The sequence below is a fragment of the Salmo salar genome, chromosome ssa01, assembly GCF_905237065.1.
Source record: "Salmo salar chromosome ssa01, Ssal_v3.1, whole genome shotgun sequence".
Classification (NCBI taxonomy): Eukaryota; Metazoa; Chordata; class Actinopteri; order Salmoniformes; family Salmonidae; genus Salmo; species Salmo salar.
The window spans coordinates 30955136-30977174 of record NC_059442.1 but is presented as its reverse complement, the minus strand read 5'-3'; the positions used below and the strand labels follow the sequence as shown (position 1 = coordinate 30977174).

General features: G+C 42.8%; 1 protein-coding gene across 1 annotated transcript; it reads left to right on the top strand.

Moving 5' to 3' along the window:
- Positions 1 to 29: 29 nt before the first annotated feature.
- Positions 30 to 14666, top strand: LOC106586281 (tRNA (adenine(58)-N(1))-methyltransferase catalytic subunit TRMT61A; the record flags this gene model as incomplete). The annotated part of the gene is given in 10 exon segments (XM_014173443.2): positions 30 to 243; positions 246 to 380; positions 2687 to 2716; positions 2719 to 2742; positions 2745 to 2795; positions 2798 to 2903; positions 13730 to 13780; positions 13782 to 13843; positions 13846 to 13942; positions 13944 to 14666. Coding segments are annotated over 10 exon segments (846 nt in total), but the record flags the coding sequence as incomplete, so codon positions are not given.
- Between the last annotated feature and the right edge of the window lie 7373 nt (positions 14667 to 22039).

The following is a 22039-nucleotide window of genomic DNA, read 5'->3' as shown; positions in this document are numbered from 1 at the left end:
CTCTTTTTGATGGTCTTTTGTGGTGATAACATCTGGAACTCTTTACCTTGGTTCCCCCTTGTAGACCCTGTAATAGAAGATATGAGTATTCAGAGTTTATCCAGGAGGGTGATGTTGCCATTATCTTCCTTGGTCATGACTCAGTGATGCCAGTCAAGGTGTAGCAGGGTTCCCAAACAGACATGCATGGAGTCATTTGCCACTCCAAGGACCTGATAGGCCAGCGCTTTGGCACAATGGTCACCTGGTCTATGTGCTGCACCCCACCCCTGAGCTGTGGACCCTCAACCTGCCCCACCGCACCCAGATACTCTACACAACAGACATTGCTAACATTACCATGATGCTGGAGCTCAAGCCTGGCTCTGTCTGTGAATCCGGTGAGAGGGACAAAACCTGCTGATTTCCAACTTTGTGTAAGCTACTTTATCTGAGGACATGAATAATTTGAAACTTTCCCAAACGTCACCGTTTTCACAGAATAACTACTTAGCATACGACACACGCATACAGTATGGATTGCATGTTTCGTGTCCCTGTAGGAGAGGGTCACAGAGAGAAGACCTGGAGGAGGAATGTGTCATAGACTAGTGGGAAACACGCACTCAACAACAAAAGGCTAAATGTGACACCAATGATTCTTGTAACAGAGTGGCCAGTTAGTGAAAGCTCTCACTCAAGAGCTAAGTGGAGGGGACAAGATCACACTTGGCTTTTACATTTTAGTCATTTAGCAGATGCTCTTATCCAGAGCGACTTACAGTAGTGAATGCATACATTTCATACTTTTTTGTTGTTGTTGTCCCTCCCCCCGTGGGATTCGAACCCACAACCCTGGCGTTGCGCACACCATGCTGGTGTTGCAAACACCATGCTCTACCAACTGAGCCACAGGGAAGACCTGTGATGACGCATGTCAAGTTGTCATGATTATCTACCTTTGAAGAAAGCCGTTGATGCTGTTTTCACTGGGACACACCGTGTGGAGTTTTACATCCCATTTCTTAGACTTGGAGTGCCCACAGGTGTCAAATTGTACTTCAACTTTCTCTCTTGACAAATTCAGTTAAGTGGTCAGTTATGAGAATGACCTGAACTAGACGTGAGATGGAACACCACAGTAGTACCATCTAGAAATCTCCCCCAGTAAGGAGTGTCCACCGATTGAATTCATTTCAGAAGTAAAGTGATTGTGTGTGGGTGGTTAGTGGATGGCTGATGCAGCCTTGGCCATGTGTACGTGCCTGGCTAGGAGTGTCTGGAGGCAGACGGCTGCTCTTGCTGCAGTGCTTTATCATGCTTTACTGCTGTTCTGTTCCTTCCCAGTCGGGCAGGATATTGATGGAACATCGGTAACCGTGTGTGCCGACTCAAGACGGCGTATCGATGAACAAACGGTTTGATCAGCTCCCACTCGCCCTCCCTGGCATAATGGAGAGCCGCAACATGTCCTGCAGTGTTGCAGTGAGCCATCTGCCGATAAGCACTTACTAATATCAGGGGTGACTTATTTTGTCTTGAGTGACTTTGGGAGTGACCAATATAAACAGGCAATGATAGGTGATTATCAATTGGCTGTTCTGAGTGCACCATGTGTTGTAGGGAGAATTCAGTCACTAGAGTCACCTTGCGGCTAGATTGCACTGAAGTTCAGCAGGCTAGCGCAAGCACAAGGTCTCCTGTTATATTCTGCTTTTTCTCATGTTTAATTTCTTCCCTCTTTGCTGCCCGCTGACCAGGCTCCATCCTGCTGCCAGGATTACATGCTGACTAGACTGGGAGCGCGGTCGAAAAGCATTAAACATTCATGGCAATTTAGCTAGCTAACTCATTTGTCCTGGGATATAAAAAGAAAGTAACTCTTGAATGATTAGGTGTCCTAAAACTTTTGACCGGTGTGTGTTTGATAAAATATGCTATTTAAAAATTAATATTTTTTTACAGTGGAATATGTAAGTAATGTGTCCTCCGTGCACTCCATGCTTAGGCCTTCACGTGTACCCTGAGGGAATGTTCTTGCTTGATATTACCATGGAAGGTGACTGGATGTTTTGGATACTTGCGGTTTGAAGCTATCCCCATATTGCTTAAGGATTGTCATAGTAGAACATCACACACACTTGAGCAGAGTTGTGAATGAAATTGGGGAGTAAACTACAAAGCCTGGGAAATGGTTTACCATGCAGTAACACTACCCACACACAGCATCAGATTACATGCAGTAAGTAGTTACCAGGCACTTGTCTGTGGCCCTGCGTTTAGCAAGTCAATGTCCCGCTCTGGGGTAAACATTGCACCCATTGTTGCCATGAGAACAAAAGCAGCAGTGATGCAATGTGAGGAGGGGGAGGAGAAAGGGTCACTGTAGCCCATCACCATGTCCCCCTGCACTAACCACGTGTCACAAGATCGCTTCAGATGCAATCAGACAACAAAGTATTGTTGTGGTCATATAGTATGATGTACAGTCCAATATTTGATTACTATTTTTATGTTTGCACAACTACACAAACTCTCTAACATGTACTGTACATCAGACACGTTGATGGAATATGACATGAAAATGGTATTGATCTGTTTTTGACATTTTTCCCGTTGTGAAAACGCCAGCCATCTATGACACTACCATTGCCACTAGTCGCATACCCTCTTAACCCATTCCCTGTTTGTTTTGTTGTGGTTGTAGGTACGGGCAGCAGGTCTCTGTCCCACGCCATCCTGCGCCCACGGGCCACCTGCACACGGGTTCCACCAGCAGCATGCTGAGAAGGTGGCGGAGGAGTTCAGGGAGCGTAGGCTACCGTCCGTAACCAGGACATCTGCATGGAGGGTGGCATCCCCTCTCCCTGGGAGGCTGTCCAACATGCCAAGATTGCCATGAAGAGGCAGGGTAAGACACGAGGGTGTGTGTGGCGAAATCCAAAAACTTGGTCCCAATAACATGACTTTGGCCTGTCCACTCTGAAATCCCAGCAAGCCTTTGTTCCCTGGCAGTGCAGTGCACTCTTCCATATTGGGTATTGATCTGGATCAGCAGAGCGGTTATTAAATGTGTCCTTGGCTCGCATGTGTTCCTCCCTGTTTGTTTCTTCCTTGTCACACGGACGCAGAATAAAGTGACCTGATTAAAGAGCATGCAGTGTTCTCCGTGGAGACCAGGGCCCCTGGTGCAGTGGGGGCAAGCCTGGACAAGTTGGTGGCTTAGTTGGGTGGTCAGTCTCTGTGCGAGCGTGTGTTCGTGGGCTAAAGGTGGGACATGGGTAGAATACATCAGGGCTATTATTCACATAACCCTAGCCTAGTACAGTTACTTACTTTGGATCACTGGTTTATAAACTGCTTTGTAAAAGATTGAGGTGATTTTTATAATCCTGAGGCCCATAAACTGATAATCTTATTAAACGGAAGCCTCCATAAGAAATGGAATGTGGCACATGGACTAGCAGCAATGCAAAGACTCCAGCACCCTTTCCTACATTTTCTCCCGCGGTAGATGTTTCACTCCTCCCTTTTATGGTTTCACTTCTGCATATTCCTCTTTAGCTATCCGACTCCCCCTTACACACACACACACGCGCGCACACAGCCAGATATCTGGATATAGAATCAGTCCCATGACCATACAGGGTTATGTGCTGTAGGGAGAGGTTGCATGAGTCTCCTTTAGGCAAGGCACAATTTATTTCCCTCTGTTCCAGTCTTATAGACTTGAGTCCCGCCAGTAGCCTGACGGGTAGGAGCGTTGAGCCTGTAACCGAAAGGTTGCTGGATCGAATCCCCGCGCTGACAAGGTAAGAATATGTCATTCTGCCGATGAGCAAAGGCAGTTAACCCATTGTTCCCCGGGTGCCGTTGATGTCGATTAAGGCAGCCCCCCGCACCTCTTTCATTCAAAAGGGTTGGGTTAAATGCGGAAGACACATTTCAGTTGAATGCATTCAGTTGTATAACTGACTAGGTATCCCCCTTTTCCCATCTCGCTCTCGTTCACTCCTCTAGAGGACTGAACACTATGGAGCTGTGTCTCTGTGCTTCAGCCGAGGGTATCCAGCAGTTGACCAGTCAATTATACTGCCCCTGTGAGCTTCACATGCTCCTGCACAGAGCTTGTATAACCATTAATAATAAGTGTGTTTTCCTTTCCCTGCTTTAAATTTGGTCATGCTATCTGAGAACCAGGGTAAGGGGCAGAATGTGGAGAATTTCTTTTTTTTTTCTCACTGTAATTCTTTAAAAAAATTGGCCAGTGGCCTGCCCCTTTTTATTTAGAGAAGCTGTGCTCCGAAGACTCTGTATCCTGGCACAGACCAATCCCTCCCCCCCATTTCCAAGATTAGACATTGTTTTTTGTGTGAGTGCTTGTCTAGTATTTTACTTTTCTTCTACTTTGGTGTGGGTTTGGCACTTACCAGTACATGTCTGCTTGTGTTGCTTGTTGGACTTGTAAGGCTAAAAAGCCACCACTGTTCCTACACTGTTAAATCTACAATCAAGTCTCCTCACAGTGAGACCTGGGCTTCTGTAATAGGTGTGTGATTTAGGCTGCATGCTTTACTCAGTCTCTCCAGGTTAATGAAGATATCTTGGCAAGCTGCTCTCATCCCCTGCTGTGCGGCTTGTATTTAGTAGAGGGAGATTCTTTGCAGTGTGCACACATTCTTGGATGTTAGTTAATGATGTGCGTAGGATTTCTCTGGATGCATTATCTCAGTGGAAACGCATGCATAGTCTTGTGCGTTTGATTCTACTCATGTATTTGTACACACGTTCTGCCTCGGCTCTTTCAGTTCTGTGAAGTTCAATACTGGTCCTGTCACTGATTCTTTGTCACCATAGAAACACACACACATTCTTCTCCCTGGAGCCTGAGTGTTGCACGTCCAGGTTTTGGCCAGAGGAGGAGGTGATCCTGGGTTAAGTGGATCTGCTGTGATCCTGGTAAACTAAACTCATGAGCAGTGGTGGAAAAAGTACCCAACTGTCATACTTGAGTAAAAGTAAAGATACCTTAGTAGAAAATGACTCAAGTAAAAGTCACCCAGTAAAATTCTACTTGAATAAAAGTCTAAAAGTATTTGGTTTAAAATATGCTTAAGTATCAAAAGTAAATAGAATTGCCAAAATGTACTGAAGTATAAAACATTTCGAATTCCTTATTAAGCAAACCAGATAGTACCGTTTTTTACATTTACTGAAAGATGTGTTCACACTTCAACACTGAGACATCATTTACAAACAAAGCATGTCGGTTTAGTGAGTCCGCCAGATCAGAGGCAGGAGGGATGACCAGGTGTGTGAATTGGACTATTTTTCCTGTCCTGCTAAGCATTCAAATTGTAACGAGTTATTTTTGGTGTCAATGAAAATGTAGAGTTAAAAAGTACAATATGTAGTGAAGTAAAAGTAGTCAAAAATAAATTGTAAAGTACAGATTACCCCCCCAAAAAAACGTTTTTTTTTTACTTAAGTACTTTACACTACTGCTCATGAGTGGCAGACCTGTCCCTCTCTCTCTCCCCCACTGCACTTGTTCTGCTCCAACCCCTTTTACTCCATCTGTGTCCCTACACAACCCTCTTAACCTGATTTTAGACCTGGCCACACAACACGCGCACACACACACACAATGTCCCTACTTGAAGATGAGACAATTGGCCCAACCGTGTTTGTGTTACTGACCTCTCTCTGCATTGTCAGTATGCATGGCTGCCTGGCCCCAGATATATTTTGACTAGTTAGTTGTCAAATACCTTGAACAATAGCTTTCACACACTCCCTGGATCAGTGTTGTTGACAGCCTGATCTTCACTAGCTCCACCTCTTCTGCTTCTCTCAATCAACCACTGGTCAACAAGGGTCATCATCATAGCAATTACAATGCTTCTTGAGCAACCAGTGAAAAATTGCAATGTGTTCTTCTGTTACTAAACACTGATGTTATATCATTAGCATTTTAAAATGATTGACTTGCTGTTCTGTTCAACATAACACACAAGAACAATGAAATGTTTATGATTGGGTCAATATCTTGTTAGTCTGCACACAAGAGTTTATGTAAACAAATGGGTCATTACATCAATTTGGTGCCTTAAAAAATATAAATTTATTTCACCTAATTTTAACATTATTTCATAAGAGCACATGTTCAATTCCATAAACACGCTTTCCCATCTCGAGGTTAAATAAAAAAAAAATATTAAGTGCCTATTAAAGATGCACTTTTCAGAAATTGCGCCGCCATTTCCTGGTTGCTAAAATTCTAATAGTTCACTTAATTTGAGTATGTGACAACCAGCAAGTATAGTGTAGAGAATCATTGTACCGTCTAAAGTGCTGTGAAATATATTTTCCATAACCAAAATGTTTGTACTTTCATCTGTTTTGAAGATGGACCTTTTTTGTCTTCTTTTTTTTACACTATCACTTCTAAGACCTGCTTTCAATGAGAATTATAGAAACACTACCGTTCAAAAGTTTGGGGTTACTTAGAAATGTCCTTGTTTTTGAAAGGAAAAGCCAAAGAAATTGTCAATTTTAAAATTGATAAGAAATACAGTGTAGACATTGTTAATGTTGTAAATGACTATTGTTGCTGGAAACAGCTTTTTTTTAATGGAATATCTACATAGGCATTCAGAGGCCCATTAACAGCAACCATCACTCCTATGTTCCAGTGGCACATTGTGTTAGCTAATCCAAGTTTATAATTTTAAAAGGCAAATTGAAAATTTAGTAAACCCTTTTGCAATTATGTTAGCACAGCTGAAAACGGTTGTGCTGATTTTTAAAGAAGCAATAAAACTGGCCTTCTTTAGACTAGTAGTTGAGTATCTGGAGCATCAGCATTTGTGGGTTTGATTACAGGCTCAAAAGGGCCAGAAACAAAGGAACTGTCTTCTGAAACTCGTCAGTCTATTCTTGTTCTGAGAAATGAAGGCTATTCCATGTGAGAAATAGCCGTGTACTACTCCCTTTACAGAACACTTCAAACTGGCTTTAACCAAAATAGAAAGAGTGGGAGGCCCCGGTGCACAACTGAGCAAGAGGACAAGTACATTAGAGTGTCTAGTTTGAGAAACAGACGCATCAAGTCTAATTGGCAGCTTCATTAAATAGTACCCGCAAAACACCAGTCTCAACGTCAACAGTGAAGAGGCGACTCCGGGATGCTGGCCTTCTAGGCAGAGTTGCAAAGAAAAAGCCATATCTCAGACTGGCCAATACAAAGAAAAGATTTAGATGGGCCTACACTGCCTTTCCAGGCTAAACTGTTATACTCGACCTGCTCAGTTTTCTACCACAAAACACTAGAAAATGGCCAAAAAGAGTAGAACCGTTTTCACCTGCTTTTACTCTATTTGACTGTTAGATGTTCAATGTTTCTTCTGGGGAAAAAAACAAGTTTCACCATATTAAAACGAGTTCAGTTGAGGGAAAGATGTAAATAAGTCACTAATCACATGAAATAAAAAATCTTCAGAAATGACTGTCAAAGCAACAAAATAACTAGGGCTTTACAATAATGGAGAAACTTGGAGTAATGTTGGGTTTAAGTCGGTTAATCTTCCTAGAGGTAACACAAGATTGACAGAGGGACATGTCAAAATGCTGAATTGTAGCACTTTAGCAAGCCTATATAAAAATAAAAATAAATCTGATTTATTGAATTCTCCATGTGGTCTATATTAAAGAGCACTTAATTTAATATAACAGGCTTTTAATAATTAAAATTCAATATTGGTGCACAACATTGAACTTGAAATATCAAAGATGGAACTCTTTTCTTCGTGGAATGACCCAAATGGTACCGTAGATCAAATAAATTCAAATTTTATTGGTAACATACACATTGTTAGCAGATGTTAATGCGAGTGTAGCGAAATGCTTGTGCTTCTAGTTCCGTCCGTGCAGTAATATCTAACAATTTCACAACTACCTTATACACACAAGTGTAAAGGAATGAATACGTACATATAAATATATGGATGAGCGATGGCCGAACGGCATAGGCAAGATGCCGTAGATGGTATAGAGTCCCGCATATACAGTCGTGGCCAAAAGTTTTGAGAATGTGAAAATTAATATTTGTCTCAAAGTCTGCTGCCTCAGTTTGTATGATGGCAATTTGCATATACACAAGAATGTTATGAAGAGTGAGCAGATGAATTGCAATTAATTGCAAACTCCCTCTGCCATGCAAATGAACTGAATCCCCCAAAAACATTTCCACTGCATTTCAGCCCTGCCACAAAAGGACCAGCTGACATGTCAGTGATTCTCTCGTTAACACAGGTGTGAGTGTTGACGAGGACAAGGCAGGAGATCACTCGGTCATGCTGATTGAGTTCGAATAACAGACTGGAAGCTTCAAAAGGAGGGTGGTGCTTGGAATCATTGTTATTCCTCTGTCAACCATGGTTACCTGCAAGGAAACACGTGCCGTCATTGCTTTGCACAAAAAGGGCTTCACAGGCAAGGATATTGCTGCCAGTAAGATTGCACCTAAATCAACCATTTATTGGATCATCAAGAACTTCAGGGAGAGCGGTTCAATTGTTGTGAAGATGGCTTCAGGACGCCCCAGGAAGTCCAGCAAGCGCCAGGACCGTCTCCTAAAGTTGATTCAGCTGCGGGATCGGGGCACCACCAGTACAGAGCTTTCTCCGGAATGGCAGCAGGCAGGTGTGAGTGCATCTGCATGCACTCCACAAAAGCCGTGGCCCTTGCCGAGCAAGGGGAACAACTACTTCAAGGTCTCAGAGCGAGTGACATCACCGATTGAAACGCACCCCGCTAACTAGCTAGCCATTTCAAATCGGTTACACCAGCCTAATCTTGGGAGTTGATAGGCTTGAAGTCATAAACAGCTCAATGCTTGAAGCAGAGCAAAGAGCTGCTGGCAAACGCACGAAAGTGCTGTTTGAATGAATGCTTACGAGCCTGCTGCTGCCTACCACCGTTAAGTCAGACTGCTCTATCAAATCATAGACTTAATTATAACACACAGAAATACGAGCCTTAGGTCATTAATATGGTCAAATCCGTTTATTCTTTCAGTGAAATACGGAACCGATCTGTATTTTATCTAACGGGTGGCATCCCTAAGTCTAAATATTGCTGTTACATTGTACAACCTTAAATGTTATGTCATAATTATGTACAATTCTGGCAAATTAATTACGGTCTTTGTTAGGAATAAATGGTCTTCACACAGTTCGCAATGAGCCAGGCGGCCCAAACTGCTACATATACCCTGACTGCTTGCACGGAACGCAAGAGAAGTGACACAATTTCCCTAGTTAAGAGATTCATGTTAGCAGGCAATATTAACTAAATATGCAGGATTAAAAATATATACTTGTGTATTGATTTTAAAGCAAGGCATTGATGTTTATGGTTAGGTACATATTGGTGCCACGACAGTGCTTTTTTTCGCGAATGCGCTTGTTAAATCATCATCCGTTTGGCGAAGGAGGCTGTGATTCGACGAGAAATTAACAGGCACCACATCGATTATATGCAACGCAGGACAAGCTAGATAAACTAAAAATATCATCAACCATGTGTAGTTAACTAGTGATTATGTTTTGATTGTTTTTATAAAATAAGTTCAATGCTAGCTAGCAACTTACCTTGGCTCCTTGCTGCACTCGTGTAACAGGTAGTCAGCCTGCCACGCAGGCTCATCGTGGAGTACAATGTCCACAATTGGTGTCCAAAAATTCCGATTACCGATTGCTGTGAATGATCAATCGGTCGACCTCTAACATGTACTGACCTCGCCTTCTGGATGATAGTGGGGTGAACAGGCAGTGGCTCAGGTGGTTGTTGTCCTTGATGATCTTTTTGGCCTTCCTGTGACATCGGGTGGTGTAGGTGTCCTGGAGGGCAGGTAGTTTGCCCCCAGTGATGCGTTGTGCAGACCTCACTACCCTCTGGAGAGCCTTACGGTTGTGGCGGCGCAGTTGCCGTACCAGGCGGTGATACAGCCCGACAGGATGCTCTCGATTGTGCATCTGTAAATGTTTGAGTGTTTTTGGTGACAAGCCAAATTTCTTCAGCCTCCTGAGGTTGAAGAGGTGCTATAGCTACACTGTTGAGCCTTCTTCAATACGCTGTCTGTGTGGGTGGACAATTTCAGTTTGTCCGTGATGTGTACGCTGAGGAACTTAACTTTCCACCTTCTCTACTACTGTCCCGTGGATAGTGGGGTGCTGCCTCTGCTGTTTCCTGAAGTCCACAATCATCTCCTTTGTTTTGTTGACGTTGAGTGGGAGGTTATTTTCCTGACACCACACTCCGAGGGCCCTCACCTCCTCCCTGTAGGCCGTCTCATCGTTGTTGGTAATCAAGCCTACCACTGTAGTGTCGTCTGAACTTCATGAATGAGTTGGAGTCGTGCATGGCCACACAGTCATGGGTGAACAGGGAGTACAGGAGAGGGCTGAGAACACACCCTTGTGGGGCCCCAGTGTTGAGGGTCAGCGGGGTGGAGATGTTGTTTCCTACCCTCACCACCTGGGGGCGGCCCGTCAGGAAGTCCAAGACCCAGTTGCACAGGGAGGGGTTGAGACCCAGGGTCTCGAGCTTAATGACGAGTTTGGAGGGTGCTATGGTGTTAAATGCTGAGCTGTAGTCGATGAACAGCATTCTTACATAGGTATTCCTCTTGTCCAGATGGGTTAGGGCAGTGTGACTGCGTCGTCTGTGGACCTATTGGGTCGGTAAGCAAATTGGAGTGGGTCTAGGGTGTCAGGTAGGGTGGATGTGATATGATCCTTGACTAGTCTCTCAAAGCACTTCATGATGACGGAAGTGAGTGCTACGGGGCGATAGTCGTTTAGCTCAGTTACCTTAGCTTTCTTGGGAACAGGAACAATGGTGGCCCTCTTGAAGCATGTGGGAACAGCAGACTGGGATAGGGATTGATTGAATATGTCCGTAAACACACCAGCCAGCTGGTCTGCGCATTCTCTGAGGACGCGGCTAGGGATGCCGTCTGGGCTGGCAGCCTTGCGAGGTTTAACACGTTTAAATGTTTTGCTCCCGTTGACTGCGGTGAAGGAGAGCCTGCACGTTTTGGTAGCGGGCCGTGTCAGTTGCACTGTATTGTCCTCAAAGCGAGCAAAGAAGTTGTTCAGTTTGTCTGGGAGCAAGACATCGGTGTCCGCGACGGGGCTGGTTTTCTTTTTGTAATCCGTGATTGACTGTAGACCCTGCCACAAGTCTCTTGTCTGAGTTGTTGAATTGCGACTCTACTTTGTCTCTATACTGACGCTTAGCTAGTTTGATTGCCTTGTGGAGGGAATAGTTACACTGTTTGTATTCGGTCATGTTTCCGTTCACCTTGCCATGATTAAAGCGGGGGTTCGCGTTTTCAGTTTTGCGCTAATGCTGCCATCAATCCATGGTTTCTGGTTGGGGAAGATTTTAATAGTCGCTGTTGGTACAACATCACTGATGCACTTGCTAATAAACTCTCCCACCGAATCAGTGTATACATCAATGTTGTCTGAGGGTATCCGGAACATATCCCAGTCCACGTGATTGACGCAATCTTGAAGTGTGGAATCAGATTGTTCAGACCAGCGTTGAACAGACCTGAGCACGGGCGTTTCCATTTTTGGTTTCTGTCTATAGGCTGGGAGCAACAAAATGGAGTCGTGGTCAGATTTGCCGAAAGGAGGGCGAGGGAGGGCTTTGTATGCGTCGCAGAAGTTAGAGTAGCAATGATCCAGAATACTTCCAGCCCGGGTCGTGCATTCGATATGCTGATAAAATGTAGGGAGCCTTGTTTTCAGATTAACCTTGTTAAAATCCCCAGCTACAATAAATGCAGCCTCAGGATATGTGGTTTCCAGTTTACATAGTCTGTATGTTGTTATGATCACACCATGACTCATTAATCATAAGGCATACACCCCCACCCTTCTTCTTACCAGAGAGGTGTTTGTTTCTGTCGGCGCGATGCGTGAAGAAACCTGGTGGCTGTACCGACTCTAACGTATCACGAGTGAGCCATGTTTCTGCGAAACGGAGACTGTGTTACAATCTCTAATGTCTCTCTGGAAGGCAAACCTGACTCGAATTTCGTCTACCTTATTGTCAAGAGACTGGACATTAGCGAGTAGTATACTCGTGAGCGATGTGCCCGTCTATGGAGCCTGACCAGAAGACCGCTCCTTCTGCGGCGCCATTGTTTTGGGTCGCCTACTGGGATCCGATCCATTGTCCTGGGTGGTGGTCCAAACAGAGGATCCGCTTCAGGAAAGTTGTATTCCTGGTCGTAAAGTTGGTAAGTTGACGTTGCTCTTATATCCAATAGTTCTTCCCGGCTGTATGTAATAAGACTTAACCTCTCTGAGGTAGGTGGGATGCTGCGGGACACACTCGCCAACAGCCAGTGAAATAGCAGGGTGACAAATTCAAAACAACAATCTCATAATTCAAATTTCTCAAACATACAACTGTTATATCCCATTTTAAAGATACACTTCTCGTTAATCCAACCACGCTGTCCGATTTCAAAAAGGCTTTACGGCAAAAACATAACATTAGATTATGTTAGGACAGCGCCTAGACAAGGGAAAACCACACAACCATTTTCCAAGCAAGGAGAGGCCTCACAAAAACCAGAAATACAGCTAAAATTAATCACTAACCTTTTGATGATCTTCATCAGATGGCAATCATAGGACTTCATGTTACACAATACATGCATGTTTTGCTCGATAGAGTTTATATTTATATCCAAAAAAACCATTTTACATTGGTGTGTAATGTTCAGAAATGTTTTGCCTCCCAAAACTTCTGGTGAATGAGCACATCAATTTACAGAAATACTCATCATAAACGTTGATAAAATATACAACGGTTATTCAAAGAATTATAGATAGACACTTCTCCTTAATGCAACCACTTTCAGATTTCAAAAAAGCTTTACAGCGAAAGCAAACTTTGCAATAATCTGAGTACAGCGCTCAGATATCAAAACAAGCCATATCAGAACAACCCGTCATTTTGGAGTCAACAGAAGTCACAAATAACATTATAAATATTCACTTACCTTTGTTCTTCATTGGAATGCACTCCCAGGAATCCCAGTTCCAGAATAAATGTTTGTTTTGTTTGATAAAGTTTATCTTTATGTTCAAATACCTCTTTTTGTTTGCGGTTAGGGGTAAGGAAAAGTTATATTAAGCATAAGGAAGAAATAGATTACAAAATTCCAACCGGAGATTTGTTTAGAAATGAAAAGGAAAATTCACGGACCCGAGATTGAGTCATGTATTTTCTAGTCATCTGACTCCAGCTCTTATTCTCTCCCCATTCACAGTATAAGATGAAAAAGTTCTAAAGACTTGACATCTAGTGGAAGCCTTAGGAAGTGCAAAATGACCCCACAGCACTGGATAGAAGGCAATATTGAAAAACTACAAACTAGATAATGGTGAGAGTAATAAGAAACAAAAGTTTTAGAAATTAGTGTTTCTATCCAAATTACTAATAATATGCATATCTACCGCCTGAGTGTTTCTGGTCTCTAAACCTGTTTTCTGAATCTCTTAAACATAGCTAGAAGATTCTCCATTAGGGATGAATATACCAAACTCAGGACGTTTACATAGAAATTGCCTAGAAGTAAGTGTGTGTTTTTGTTTTTTACCCTTATTTACCCTTTCTCTCCATCCTGTAATCCCCCTGTCTCATTCTCTCTCTCCCTCTGCAGGGGGACGTGTGTGTGCTCCTTCTCCCCATGTATTGAGCAGGTGCAGAAGACATGAGGCGCTGGCTGATGACGGTTTCGAGGCGATCAGCACTCTGGAGGTTCTGCTGAAGGTGCATGCGTGCGCACCATCATGCTCCCCCTACCAGACTTTGGTACTGACCGGCCCCTGGAGATCCCCACCGACACCCCAGTCCCTAGCAACACCTCTGTTCTCTAAGACAACTATGCCCCCCGTGGAGATGGCAGTGCACACAGGCTACCTCACCTTTGCCACCAAACCCCGGGTGTAGAGGACTGACTGCTGGAGGTTGTAGATACTGTTAGTCTAGGAGGCTATGTCAGGGGAACTCCAAGATTTAATGCAGTGCTGGTGACTTGGGTCCTAACTTGACCTGGGTGGAAAACCTCTGCTCACAGACTGATTTACTGTATTTTTCTTCCGCTCCCCTGCTCAGCTAAAACTCTACATTTCACAGTCGACATCCTCTTCGGGAGAGACGCGATTGAGAAATTGCTGCTGTTTTAGTCTTCCGTGGACTTTGATGAATGCGTGCATACACACGTACCCACACATACTCAAACACTCTCACAGAGGGAGGGAAGAGAAAGCTAAGTGGGATTTTATTAATAGGCAGCTGATTGCCGAGGGTCTCCACACAGGGCTGTGGAGAGCTGTCTGAGAGATTTGCTCTTAGTCTGTCATGTACAATCACTCTTATCATGCCACCGATATCTTCTTGCATCATTCAGGATTGAAATAATACTACCTTATTTCCAATTGATGGTTACAATGTCCCATTACTACCCAGTTTCTCTCTTCAGTTTGTTTCTAAACATATTTTTATATTTGTTTTGCACTTTGTGTTTGGGAGATGGTGTTTTGTCTCAGCCTCATTACAGCATCACCCTCTGCAAAATAAACACCTTACTACCTTTCCTACTGCCTTGCTTGTACTGTGATATGTTTTCTTTAACTTACGGTGTGCTATTATCTTCATTACTGGACAGAGCTGTGGCTCCAGACCAAAAAAGGCAGAGGAATGGCAGCTGTTCAGGCTGGGAGGAGGTGCAGATGTGCTCTACTGCCCTCTCTTCCTCTGTGTGAGGGACTGTAAACATTTTACTGTAGAAGAAACAGACCATTACACAATGGAACACAACCTCTGCCCAATTATTTTGTACATTGTCTGTACTCCTCACACATGACCAATGAGTTTGTGTACAGGTCTGCAAATGTAAAAAAATATATATATCAGTGGGAGAACCTAGGGTTTAACACTTTTATTAATTATTTTTCCCCTAATCCTACCACCCCTATCCTAATTGGAGTAAACTAATGGACAACAACACTTAGGCTTCTATTTGCAGCTTATACATACTATATACATTTTGCAGACACAGTATATTTTACATTAGTTATCTTTTGTTTTTAGTCCCATCCTTCAGCTACCCTCAACCCCTCCCATATATCTCTGAAGACCATCCAGTTTTATTTGTATTTGCCATGTGTTTCAACTGTGCTGTGATGTTTCACAAAACTTCTGAACCTTTCTGTTTTCATAGTTTCTACAGATTGTAAATTAAAGATGAACATTTTTGCTAAGAGTATTATTGATCGATTTGACTAGGACTTTTCAAATCACCCAGCAGTGCTATTTGCAGAGTTAGCTCCAGGTAAATGTTTAAATTCTTCAGCCATTCCAGAACCTGTAACTAAAAACAACCTACATATGGACAGCACCAAAACAAATTATCGAATGATTCTGTCACTTTGCAGCAACATCTGCAGAGCTGGGACGGTTTTGAATCCAGTGTCATTGTGTATCATGTGCCATGGAATCGGTATATCAAATCTCTTCACAACTATTTTGCAAGCTGTATGGCACAGCTGTATATGTGTTTGTCCTTAAATGAAACTGGTATACTTTTTTTATTGATCACAATTCTCTTGAACCAATTTAGGTCTTTAATGCAGGGCCGACAGACAAGTTCCTTACTTTCTCCCTCTTCCACTTGCCTCTTCCATTTTTGCGGTAATGCTCCAATTAACTGGTTGTAGTTTTGGATAGAGCAGACATTTCCATATATTTCCAGTCGTATTTATGACACAATTTTCAAAGATTATAGCTTTTTTTTTAATCAATTAGTATATTTGAGTTTAACCATAATATTTGTGGCCTTTAGTGAGAGGTCTAATGCTTTAATATTTAATCATTTCTGCCCTTCAAATTCATATTATATAAATCGGCCTGTTTTTATTTTTTTTCTGGCTTGCATTTACAAATAAAATTGAATAATTAACAAGTTGTTAGGTGTAGGCAGGGTCATAAGCAAATGTGTAAACTGGGATATAACTAAAGAATTAATCAGGCAGATTTTTTTTTTTTCCATAAATAGACAGGTATTTTCCATTCCATGGTAGCAAGGTCTTATTTTTGGTAACTTTCTCTTAAAATGTATTGCAGTGATATCATTTCTTTAGGGATATGAATACTGAGTATGTCCACTGTCAGACCATTTTATAGGTAAATTTCACAGTAAGGTAAAAGTTTTATTTTTGAGTGAACAATAATATAGTACACTTATCATAGTTTTGTAATCTGTGGAGAGATCCAAATTGTGTGTTTAAAATAAATACGACTCATCAGCATACAATGACACATTTTGTTTTTAAGCCCTGGGTTTCTTGCACCTTGATATTATTGTTATTGGATCTCATTTCAATGGCTAACGTTTCAATGGCCATAATAAATAGACAGTTTAATACTTTCTGAGAAGTAGCCATTATTTACGATTTTACACCTAGAGTTACTATACATCATTTTAACCCATTGTATAAGAGACTCTCCAAAATTGAGATATTTATATAAATTCCAGTCGTACTTTATCATAAGCCTTTTCAAAGTTAGCTATGATTACCTTATCTCCAAAACTGATTTGAATGAATAATATCGACAATACCTTTTTTAATTCTTTGCGCTATGCATTTTGCATCACTACACTGAAGTGTAAGGGAACTCAAATGTTTATTTTACTTTTATTTAACTAGGCAAGTCAGTTAAGAACAAATTGTTATTTACAGTGACGGCCAAACCCTAACGACACTGTGCGTCGTCATATGGGACTCCCAATCACAGCCAGTTGTGTTCCAGCCTGGAATCAATTCAGGGTCTGTAGTGACGCCTCTAGCGCTGAGATGCAGTGCCTTAGACCACAGGGCCATGGACTGGATCTTTATATTTACTTGTTTCAGTAATGGTGAAATCAGAGCTTTTTGTTGAGTATCTGATCAACCATTTTCATAGGAGTGGTTAAAACATGCTAGTAACAGTCCTCTGGGTACATCAGAAAAGTTTTGATATACACTACCGTTCAAAAGTTTGGCGTCACTTAGAAATGTTTTTGAAAGAAAATAACATTTTTTGTCCATTTAAAATAACATCAAATTGATCAGAAATACAGTGTAGACATTGTTAATGTTGTAAATGACTATTGTAGCTGGAAACAGCCGATTTTATTATTTATTTATTTTTTGTAATTTTTATGGAATATCTACAAAGGTCTACAGAGGCCAATTATCAGCAACCATCACTCCTGTGTTCCAATTGCACGTTGTGTTAGCTAATCCAAGTTTGATCATTAGAAAACCCTTTTGCAATTATGTTAGCACAGCTGAAAACTGTTTATCTGATTAAAGAAGCAATAAAACTGGCCTTCTTTAGACTAGTTGAGTATCTGGAGCATCAGCATTTGTGGGTTCGATTATAGGCTCAAACTGGCAAGAAACAAAGGCCTTTCTTCTGAAATTCGTCAGTCTATTCTTGTTCTGAGAAATGAAGGCTATTCCATGTGACAAATTGCCAAGAAACTGAAGATCTCGTACAACGCTGTGTACTACTTCCACATAACAGCGCAAACTGGCTCTAACCAGAATAATGAGACCCTTTAAAAAAATGTATTTCACCTTTATTTAGCCAGGTAGGCAAGTTGAGGACAAGTTCTCATTTACAACTGCGACATGGCCAAGAATAAAGCAAAGCAGTTCGACACATACAACAACACAGAGTTACACATGGAATAAACAAAACATAGTCAATAATACAGTTGAAGAAAATCTATATACATTGTGTGCAAATGAGGTAAGAAAAGGGAGGTAAGGCAATAAATAGGCCATGGTGGCGAAGTAATTACAATATACCAATTAGACACTAGAGTGATTGATGTGCAGAAGATGAATGTGCAAGTAGTGATACAGGGGTGCAAAGGAGCAAGATAATAATAATACAGTATGGGGATGAGGTAGTTGGATGGGCTATTTACAGATGGGCTATGTACAGGTGCAGTGATCTGTGAGCTGCTCAGACAGCTGCTGCTTAAAGCTAGTGATGGAGGTAAGAGTCTCCAGCTTCAGTGATTTTTGCAATTCATTCCAGTTATTGGCAGCAGAGAACTGGAAGGAAAGGCAGCCAAAGGAGGAATTGGCTTTGGGGGTGACTAGAGAGATATACCTGCTGGAGCGCGTGCTACGGGTGGGTGCTGCAATGGTGACCAGTGAACTGAGATAAGGCGGGGCCTTACCTATCAGAGATTTGTAGATGACCTGAGGCCAGTGGGTTTGGCGACGAGTGTGAAGCGAGGGCCAGCCAACGAGAGTGTACAGGTCGCAGTGGTGGGTAGTATACATCCAACTGCATCCAATTTGTTGAGTCATTTTGTAAATGACATCGCTGAAGTCGAGGATCGGTAGGATGGTCAATTTTACGAGGGTATGTTTGGCAGCATGAGTGAAGTATTCTTTGTTGCGAAATAGGAAGCCGATTCTAGATATAATTTTGGATTAGAGATGCTTAATGTAAGTCTGGAAGGAGAGTTTACAGTCTAACCAGACACCTAGGTATTTGTAGTTGTCCACATATTCTAAGTCAGAACAGTCCAGAGTAGTGATGCTGGGCGGGCGGGCAGGTGTGGGCAGCGATCGGTTGAAGAGCATGCATTTAGTTTTCCTTGCATTTAAGAGCAGTTGGAGGCCACGGAAGGAGAGTTGCATGGCATTGAAGCTTGTCTGGAGGTTAGTTAACACAGTGTCCAACGAAGGTCCAGAAGTATACAGAATGGTATCGTCTGCGTAGAGGTGGATCAGAGAATCACCAGCAGCAAGAGCGACATCATTGATGTATACAGAGAAAAGAGTCGGCCCGAGAATTGAACCCTGTGGCACCCCCATGGAGACTGCCAGAGGTCCGGACAACAGTCCCTCCGATTTGACACACTGAACTCTGTCAGAGAAGTAGTTGGTGAACCAGGCGAGGCAGTCATTTGAGAAACCAAGGCTGTTGAGTTTGCGGATAAGAATGTGGTGATTGACAGAGTCGAAAGCCTTGGCCAGGTCGATGAATACGGCTAAGATTTTCTAAAAACCTGTTTTTGATTTGTCCTTATGGGGTATTGTGTGTAGATTTGATGAGGGGAAAACAAAACAATTTAATACATTTTAGAATAAGGCTGTAACGTAACAAAATATGGAAAAAGTCAAGGGGTCTGAATACTTTCCAAATGCACCGTATATGCCGATTATTTGATCGTCTGACTGCATTCTGTCCCCTATCAACACTTTTTTTTTACTTGGAAGTTTTATGTTCTTTAAATAAAGCCCCCTACCATGTTTAGAATAAAGCCCCCAACCATGTTTAGAATTAAGCCCCCAACCATGTTTAGAAAGTGTATTTGTGTGTATATGGGTTGGGGAGTTAATGATGTAATCCTGGCATTTGTGTGGGTTATAAACAGCCCTGTGTGGTCAGGTTGTGTCGAAGCTGACCCTGTTGTTATGAGATATAACAGTCTCACCTGTAGCCCAGGTGTCATCAGCCTGTCCCCAGCTAGAAAGGGTCTAATCTAGAGGATGGAGGCTGGGAATAGCAACTCTGAGCCCCTGGAAATTCCACTCCTAATCAGCTTGTCATCTGCCCTCCTGAGCTGAGATATGGCACAGGCACAAATCACAGAGCACTGACAGGCAGGCTTGCGAAAGCAGTCATTAGGATGGAACCTAGGACGGACCTCGGATGGAAGAGAGGGTGCGTCCAGCGTCCACTAATGGTTAAAAAGAGGGTTTACCCACTGTGAAGACCAGGGATGAGTGTTTGTGGGGTCCAAGCACAGAAAATAGTGTTTTGGCCACTGTTCTTTTCTTTGATGTTGAGCTAGTGTTGGAATGTGTATGTGATGGAATCTATGATTTATATTTATCCTCTGATCTTCAAGGACATCCCAAATGTGTTTCTGAGTCCATCCAGCTGTCCGGACAAAGACTACAAATGATCCAACCACTTTGAACTGATGATTGTCGACTGTAAACAGATCCCATCTCTCTCTTGCACCACATCTCTGTATCTCTTCTTTCTCCTCTGTCCCCTCTCCGCACTGGGAGTTTAAACCCCATGATCTGGTGCGGCTTGGTGCTTTAAAAAAATAAATGCAATTATGTAGCATTGTTGAGATTATAGAGGAAAATCGACTCAGGGTAAAGCTGTGTCTTCTTGTCGGTATTGTGGCTATTAACCCTCTTACTGAAGCTGCTCTGGGTTAGGACAACCATCCCATATCAGCGACACTAAGTGCCCCTACCTCTGTCACAGGGTTTGCTTCTTCAACTCAAGCAATGTCAGTAGAGACCAGTCATGTTTCTATGTGTCACACATAGCAAGCTATCTCCTGTAAACTGAGCTGCAAATTATACTGAACAAAAATGACCGCAACATGTTAAGTGTTGGTCCCAGCTTTCATTTGCTGAAATAAAATATCCCAGAAATGTTCCATATGCAGGTGTGGCATATCAAGAAGCTGATTAAACAGCATGGTCATTACACAGGTGCACCTTGTACTGGGGACAAAAGGCAAATCTAAAATGTGCAGTTTTGTGTCACAACACAATGCCACAGATGTCTCAAGTTTTGAGGGAGCGTGCAATTGGTATGCTGACTGCAGGAATGTCCAACAGAGCTGTTGCATGAGAATTGAATGTTCATTTCTCCGCCATAAGCGGCCTCCAGCGTTGTTTTAGAGAATTTGGCAGTACATCCAACCGGCCTCACGACCGCAGGACCTCCACATCCGGCTTCTTCACCTGCGGCTTGTTAAAGGAGGGATGGGGAGGGGGGTGCTGAGGAGTATTTCTGTCTTTAATTGTTTTATTTTATTTCACCTTTATTTAACCAGGTAGGCAAGTTGAGAAAAATTTCTCATTTACAATTTCGACCTGGCCAAGAAAAAGCAAAGCAGTTCGACACATACAACAACACAGAGTTACACATGAAGTAAAACAAACATACAGTCAATAATACAGTAGAAAAATAAGCTATGGTGACCAGTGAGCGGAGATAAGGGGGGACTTTACCTAGCAGGGTCTTGTAGATGACCTGGAGCCAGTGGGTTTGGCGACGAGTATGAAGCGAGGGCCAGCCAACGAGAGCGTACAGGTCGCAGTGGTGGGTAGTATATGGGGCTTTGGTGACAAAACGGATGTCACTGTGATAGACTGCATCCAGTTTATTGAGTAGGGTATTGGAGGCTATTTTGTAAATGACATCGTCGAAGTCGAGGATCGGAAGTATGGTCAGTTTTACGAGGGTATGTTTGGCAGCATGAGTGAAGGATGCTTTGTTGCGAAATAGGAAGCCAATTCTAGATTTAACTTTGGATTGGAGATGTTTGATGTGAGTCTGGAAGGAGAGTTTACAGTCTAACCAGACACCTAGGTATTTGTAGTTGTCCACATATTCTAAGTCAGAACAGTCCAGAGTAGTGATGCTGGGCGGGCGGGCAGGTGTGGGCAGCGATCGGTTGAAGAGCATGCATTTAGTTTTCCTTGCATTTAAGAGCAGTTGGAGGCCACGGAAGGAGAGTTGTATGGCATTGAAGCTTGTCTGGAGGTTAGTTAACACAGTGTCCAACGAAGGTCCAGAAGTATACAGAATGGTATCGTCTGCGTAGAGGTGGATCAGAGAATCACCAGCAGCAAGAGCGACATCATTGATGTATACAGAGAAAAGAGTCGGCCTGAGAATTGAACCCTGTGGCACCCCCATGGAGACTGCCAGAGGTCTGGACAACAGTCCCTCCGATTTGACACACTGAACTCTGTCAGAGAAGTAGTTGGTGAACCAGGCGAGGCAGTCATTTGAGAAACCAAGGCTATTGAGTCTGCCGATGAGGATGTGGTGATTGACAGAGTCGAAAGCCTTGGCCAGGTCAATGAATACGGCAGCACAGTATTGTTTCTTATCGATGGCGGTTACGATATCGTTTAGG